Below are 8055 nucleotides of genomic sequence, written 5' to 3'. Positions count from 1 at the left end.
TATATATATATGCAAAGTCATGCACACATAAAATCCCAGTAGTGGATTCACAATTGAAAGACCACTAATTACTTATATCCTAAAGACAAGTGAAAGCAAGTCACATGTTTATTTGGGTTATATTTATGTATATACATTAAAAAGTGTATCTTGGAATTATTGCTGTCCATATTAATTTCTTCATACAATGTTCAGTCATTGCTTTAATCCACTTCTGAGTGTGCTGGAAAATGGCGTTAAACTCTACGACAAAAAACAACAACCACTTTTGAGTGTGTTTTATTAGTAATTTGATTTAAACATAAAGACACATCTTGTTAAATTAAGAAAACACCGAGGACATGTATTTCTATGTGCTACTTTGGTAATGATGGAAAGTACAATTTTTCTCAACCTGTCAACTTTTTCCCTTAATAATCTCGCAACATTATACTGACACTGACCAAAATATTAGGTTTATACTAAGGTTTGGATTTTTATTAACCTAATATGACAAACAGTAATCACTAAGGAAGCAAATTAAATCACTGATCAAAACATTAAGAATTGATGTTCTGCACTTAACATTATTATTAATATCATTGTCTTTTAGTTATGGTAATACAACAAGAGATTGCTGAACAGATCTTAAAAGAAACATGTCAATGAAACCTGAATACATTTTACTGGAATAAAAGAGACATGTAGCTAATTTTACTAGATTGTCCTCAACACTTGTTCAAAATAAATTTCATTCCCCGAGCTTCCATTTGACACATATGTCAAATCTGACTGATGATTCTGTTTCTTTTGCCCTGACAAAACCATGAGATTCATGTAGATTGCATTGATGCTGACTGAACAGTGGATGTCTAGTATCGATCTGTATATACTAGGAAGAAGGTTTTGAAACCATACCAAATTTGTTTTGTTTTGGGGAATCTTAAAAAAAATCCATAGCAGCACATTGCATTTTGTATCATGCTGAGGCAAATTATGTACCTTTCCAAAGGATGCACAATGAATATAATGTAAAACAATATCTAAGTATCATTGTAAAATTGTTCATAGCAAGAGAGTCTAACATTACTCCACGCAAACTTAATTCTGGGGTCCCTTTCCCCCCAAAAATATTATTTGATGGTAATTTCAGCTCCAACCCCAGTTGGAAGAGTTGCTTGGGCAGTTGCTAAGTCACTTTATTTAAGGAATCAATTGCAAATGAAATATTTTAGGCGACAGTCAGAAACAATGTCCAATATTGGCCAAAACACAAGCCTCCCAACTCACAGAAAATGAAGTTTTGGTCTTACTGTTTGTCATAATCTGGGTTGTCATGAACGATACATCAATATCAATGTACACTTGATCAAAGAGTCTATTACAAATCGAACTTTCCAATGATGCAGTCAAAGAGACACTTATTTGACAAAATAGCATCATCACACCCACACCTCTTTTGTATAAAGGAGATGATATTTTGGTCTTAAATCACTGGCAAATGAAGGCCGTCATCTACCAACTGACATCAATAACGACATGAAAGGAATCAATGAATCGAATGCAAATGATTTTTGTATATGAACCAGTCGGAATGTACACTATTAGACCACATATCTTCATAATTACCCCCCCCCCCCCGTGGGGCCCCGAGTGTCCGAGTGGTCTAAAGCGCTCTCCGTTACGGATCACTGCCATCTCACCTCTGTCTTCGCCGGTTCGAGTCTGGGATTCAGCCACTGTGGGTATGTGAGAAAGCTTGCCGGTAGCTTCTCGTGGGTCAGTGGTTCTTTCCAGGGTTTTCCCGGGTTCTTCCTCCACCATTAATACTGGCCGCCATGTATAGCCAATCGTGTGCTGAAAAATGGCGTTAAACCCCACAACAACAACAACCCCTCGTGGAATAAGGTTGCTATTTCGATCCGAAGAGCTGGCAAAGTCTGAGGTGTCAGCTACAACGAGATATCAATATCGATGTAAAAGAGATGAAAGAATTTATTTCAGCAAAACTATTTCAGATCACATGGTGTAAAGTGTGAAATATTTGCAAAACAATTGTTATCCTCGCCCCCTCGGAAAAGATGGGTGATATTTTCGTCATAATCTTGGGCTATATTTAGACTGTCGTACATTACATCATATCTAATTCGACGTAAAATTAATCAAGAAATTGATTGGAAAAAGAATTTTACAGGCGACGCTGTGTAAAATATGCGATATTAACAAAATAGTGTTGTGTGTACTGTTTTCCATCATCTTCGCCTAATAGAAAATATATTTGTAAATGATTATGCGACCGAACTGGTGGTTAAGCTTGAACACAATATACCGACTACAATAGTTCAAATCGAAAGTATTAGTAAAGTTCACATTGTGTCACTAACAAACAGAATAATAAAGGAATAAATTTGCCGCGGTTGGATTAACTCGATCTCTCCATACTAGGCTAATTGTTTTGATCACGTGACAATATGGCGTCGGCGTTCACCCGACTTCGTATAGCAGAGTGCAAACGCAGGGAGTACACGAAGCAGGGAACCAGACTAGATGGAATCAGGTCACAAATAATAGTTCCGGTTCGGTACCCACGAATGTAGTTCTAGTCTATTTTTAGAACATTTTTTCCTCTCAATTTTGTGGTGATAGAAGAGTTAGATTTATGCATTTCTGGTGGGGATTTAAAGATAATTGTTTATTCTTGAGAATATGAGCTCAGGACGTGGTTGTCCGTGTGTATTTTGTCGACAGTACACAATGAGTAATAAGGCCTTGTCGATGATTTGGAAGTGAAATCTGTGATATGTTTATATGCTGATCTATTTACAGTCAACATCTCAAAAATATGCAGGTGAACCTTTGACAAGAACTTCACAGTGAAGTCATCTTTGAAGGCATTTTAGGTTAACATATGATTTGTACTGATTGTCACACTGTGGAAAGGTCAGTACTGAGAAACAAAAGTAGAGAATATATGGCAAAATTAATTGTGTCCTATGTCCTGAGATACGCTTTTGAAGATCAAGCAATCAGCCGCCAGTTATTGTTTCCTTTTGTATATAACGTGCACAAGACACGACAGATGGATACACACAATTTTATATATTTGGCATTCTTGTCTAGCAGAATCACAAAATCTTGAGGAAAGGGTAAACATCCTCAATACGGTGGTTTTTATTCCGATTTCAGTAAAGAAACCTTCTTTCATGTGACATGTCACATTTAGGTATGCTGCCAGACATGTTTTCGGTTCTCTCTCTCTTTCTCCCTCTCTCGCATTTGTATCGTAACGTAGCTTTAACAATTTTTAAGTTATATCGTTATGATGTATTTAGTGTGGCAGTTTATAGCGAGGTCTAGCACGGTCGCATCATGCCGCAGACATGTAACAACCCATCCAGTCACATTATCCTGACACCAGGATACTTTTTTCCGCGACCTCCCTCATCCGATGATGACGCTCTAACACATGAGGCCACCGGAGCTGTGTTCCTCCTTTCTCTTGTATGTCATGTACATATACAGACCAATCGCGCTGCTTACAGTTCTGCATTGATATAAGGAAAGCAGAAATTCTCATTCAAAGGTAAGTGTTAACCGTCGAAAGAGACTAGCATTAAAGGCTGGCATTTATCGGGCCTACCTTCAGGTTTCCAAATAGAAGTAATCTATCTTCACTGAAGAGTATTTATAATGATATGCAATCCGTAGAAAAAAATAAATCGTAGTGTTACCGAACGAAGGATAGGGAAGTGTTGTGTATCTCCTGAATTCGATACTTTTTTTGCTTCAAAGGAATGACTTAGTATTGGTTTACTGCAGGTCTTATATACATTATTCAGTATTTTGTGTCGAGTCTTTCCACTAAGTACTAAATCGTCTTTATACAAATAAATATAGGAAGCAGAATTCCATCGGTGTTTTTTGGTTGAAAATACTGTTAAAGTTCTTCCCGTTAAATCACAGTTGGTCATGTTAATTTTTAGCTTGAGGTTTTTTTTCGATAAACGTTCACTGCGTTTGCAAGACTCGTCAGGCATAATGTTTCTCGCCGTTGCCCAAAACATCTTAGAACTGCCCTCTTCGGTGATGATTTCTCTAATCGCAATAGAATAAGCTGAAGAAAACAAAAATTGGATCTGATGAAAATTGCTGTATATATTTATATTTTCAAAAAAGTAAGAAGGCCATTTATTATTATTCATATTATTATTATTCATATTATTATTCATATTATTATTATTATTATTATTATTATTTATTATTATTATTATTATTATTATTATTATTATTCATATTATTATTATTATTATTATTATTTATTATTATTATTATTATTATTATTATTATTATTATTATTATTATTATTATTACTATTATTATTATTATTCATATTATTATTATTATTATTATTATTATTGTCCTAACACTAACAACTGCCTCGCTTGGCGCTCAGCATTAAGAGGTTATAGTGTTAGGACTGTTCGGCCCGGTGTCAGGATAATGTGACTGGGTGGGACATCATGCTACATGATGCCCTAGTGCTAGACATCACTATAAACTGCCACATTGCAGACATCGTAGCGATATGACTGAAAAATTGTTAAAGCTACGTTAAAAAAAATCCAAATCCAAATCCAAATTATTATTGTCACAACTGATTCAATACGTATTCATGTAGTTAAAGTGCAATTATTTTTTGTCCTCTTATAATAATAATAATAATAATAATAATAATAATGATTTATTTATAGCTATGGTCCTAGGACAGTTTAAATGTAGGTTGATGTCATAACTCGTTGATTAACTATTCCACTGAGAGCAAATGTAAACTTAAAATCGATCGATTTCTATCGATCAATTAAAATAGCGAGAGATAGACAGATAAATCAAAGTGTGGATAATATATTGCAAAAATAGATTTGTGGTTTTAATGGGAAAGAGAAACTTTCAATGGTGGTTTTATATGTGATTGTACATTTACAACAATTGAAATAATAATAATAATAATAATAATAATAATGATAATAATAATAGTGATAATAATAATAATAATAATAACAATAATAATGATAATAATAATTAAGAGTATAACACATCTGGTTCTGAATAATTCAACTAATCTTTTATAAAGTCCTCAAATAATAAAGTGGTGAAACTCAGTGTAACGTATCTGTTCAATAAAATCTATGCTTACGGCAGTATTTGACAAACAAATATATAATAAAATATACAAACAACAAATACATACTTGCTTTAGATTACAACGTATATATGATATGCATGTAGAGTTTGGTGATGGGAAGGTGGTGAATAAGTTAGGTATCTCAATTTCTTTACTGCGGTGGCAAAATAAGAGAGAAGAAATGTGAAGGACATTGCCGATAGAATAGCGTGTTTGTAAAGAATAGTGTTGTGTTTGTGTGACATAAGTGGCGATGGTATTCCAAAACATTACTGCGGAATATGATTTCGTACCGATTCGTTTTAAATTTAGGCAAACGAAGATTATTGCACGAACTAGTCCGCAGGTTGCGTCAGTGGCTATTGGAAACTGGAGTTGGGAGATGATTGATATACTGTGGAATCATGTTATGACATGATTTTTATCTCAAGCGTTAAAGGTATTTTACTTTATAATTTAAAAGTAACAACTGTAATTAACGAATACATGATAGGACGGGTAATAATTTTAGCGGCTTTGTGTTGGAGTTTATATATCTGATATATGCTTTATTTGATTTTGCCACAATAAATTCCTTTAAATAATCACAACTAAAAGTTTTTAATTTTCTGTGTTATCTGATTTAATTCCGTGAAAAAATAGATTAGTATCCTGTAATGTTCTTATTCTTTGCCTTGATCCAATTGTCACACGGTTATTTTTTATACGTTTAACTGCATTGTTTTATTTTCGCACCACTGTATAACATTACAAACTTCATATTGTAAACTGTATTAAAAGGAACAGAAAGAATAATGGGCTAAGAATAGAGCCTTGTGGGATTCCACTTTTCATATGTTGCAAAGATGTAGCATTGGCCACACAAACACAATGTTACGTTCATGTTAGGGAAGAACCAAAGTACACAAGCGAACTGTCAGATATATTGTATACCGTAAGATTTTTCATCAGTATCTTAAGATCTACTAAATCAAAAGCTTTTATTTTTAAAAATTCTAAATAAATTGCTCCCATTATATTTCGGTTATCTATAGTTGCTATCTAGGCAGGCCCGGCTCCATGGCAATGCGAATGAGGCAACCGCCTTGGGCCCCGTGCTTCTCCGCAATGCAATTTTGTTTTCTTGGGGCCCCGCTGTTATCGCTTACTGCCTTAGGCCCATCATACAGCATCCTAGGGATGGGTCTATATCTAGGTATCGACGAACTTTGTGAGGTCAGTTGGGCATGACTGCTTTTCTTCGAAACCTTAAAGTGAACTATGCAGAAGTTTATATTTCTTTGAAAATCGTCGAAGATGAAGGGTGAGGTGTTTATCAAAAGTTTAGGTAAGGTTCCTAAAATTGGTGGATAGTTAATCTGATGATCAATGACCTTGTTTTTAAGAAAGATGAATGTGATGTGTTTTTCCCTTGCATTGAATAATTGTAAAGGATCTGGAATGATAACACAAGTCAGAACGTTCGACTCTATTTCAGAAGTGAAAAATCTTTTGCTATGGAAGAAGATTCTCCAAGTACTGAAGGCAATGTGAAAAAGGTATTTAGGTCATTTGGAATGTCTAAAGATATCAAATATCATTCCATAATGAGTATTTAAGAAAACGAAAACTTAATATCTATCTATCTCAATAGATAGATAGATAGATAGATAGATAGATAGATAGATAGCGTGGATATAATATTCTAACTCCGATTTAAAGCTTAAAGAGAAAGACAGATTTTTCTTTTCGGTCTTGTATGCTCATATGTATTGATCTAACATTACATTAGCGTATTTAAAATGTAAAATCCGGTAATCAGTTAGCTCAACAAGTCAATGTAGTTGATTGACAAGCTTCTAGTAGTCTTCGTCAGCTTAATTAAGTACCAGTACATACCATGTTTGTATTTATCGGGACATACTTTGCCCTCAAAGTGGTCGTTGCCAGAACAGAACTTGCTGTTGAAGTCGTGTGAAGGACAACTATAATGATAATAATAATAATAACAATAATATGTTCTGGTCTTAGTTGTGGTGTAAGTGGAAATGATCACTCAAACACGCACACATACACGCACACACATATCACGATACATACCAAAAAATGTGTACACACAGACACTCGTTTCTGAGACCTCCATATGACAACATCTGTTGATTTGGCTATTGTTCTCTTGTTCTTATGTGAAAGCAATAAAGTATATAAATTCAGCGAAGGATCCTTTGCTCCAACTAGGTACCCACTTTATTATTTTCATTTGTAACAAATGCTCTTTTATACATAATCTATTTTGGAAAGCTTCACGCACGCACGCACACACACACACACACACACACACACACACACACAGTTTGAGTAAAATCAACTTCTACTTACACTGATATTCCTCTGAAGACTCCATCCGGGCAACAGAATTCCTCTGAGGGATCAAAACAAGTTTCTGCATATTTGCAATACATTTGATCAGTATTCCGGCATCTTTTGTCCCCATTAATTTCAGGCATCTGTGTAAAAGGAATAACGTTGACGAAAAGAGGGATAAGGGATAAAAAAATGCGTTAAATGTTTAGTACATGCTAAAAGAATATTTACATTATTCTCACGACACGGAAGCATAATGCCATTTATCTAATGCCAAACCGCGTCACGGAATGATCAAAACTTAAATATGTATATATACTGAAGCCAGCATGTACACCGATCAGCTGTCGCCCATGCATTGTCGGTCATTTTACCCCATTGTTCAAGTTTTCGTTACTTTCAAGAGATATTCCTATATAAATATAAAACGACACAAAGCTTTGAGAGTATAAATGAGCAAAATAGTTGAAACACTGCAATTCAAAATATTTACCGTTTATACTTGTTTAGAAGTCTGGATTAACTGGAAACATAATACATCCAAATATGTC

The 8055-nt window shown here is 34.5% G+C and overlaps 1 protein-coding gene across 6 annotated transcripts in view; it reads right to left on the bottom strand.

The window, feature by feature from the left end:
* Window positions 1-263: 263 nt before the first annotated feature.
* The window catches only part of LOC149785935 (uncharacterized), a 117123-nt gene continuing 109331 nt past the window's right edge, over window positions 264-8055 (bottom strand). For 5 of the 6 annotated variants that reach the window (XM_089976175.1, XM_089976176.1, XM_089976178.1 and 2 more), the window contains exons 5-7: window positions 7520-7647; window positions 7040-7125; window positions 264-4093 (exon numbers count right to left, since the gene is read on the bottom strand). In XM_089976175.1, coding sequence (XP_089832301.1) covers window positions 3651-4093; window positions 7040-7125; window positions 7520-7647 — 657 coding nt within the window. In that variant the 3' untranslated portion in view covers window positions 264-3650. Of the gene's footprint in view, window positions 4094-4354; window positions 6409-7039; window positions 7126-7519; window positions 7648-8055 lie in introns of those variants that run through there. The other variant, XM_089976179.1, reaches the window with a different exon arrangement.

This window comes from Sinohyriopsis cumingii, chromosome 12, assembly GCF_028554795.1.
Source record: "Sinohyriopsis cumingii isolate HCF-2022 chromosome 12, ASM2855479v2, whole genome shotgun sequence".
NCBI lineage: Eukaryota > Metazoa > Mollusca > Bivalvia > Unionida > Unionidae > Sinohyriopsis > Sinohyriopsis cumingii.
Note: the sequence above shows the minus strand (reverse complement) of the source record. Positions and strands in the feature narration are given on the sequence as shown.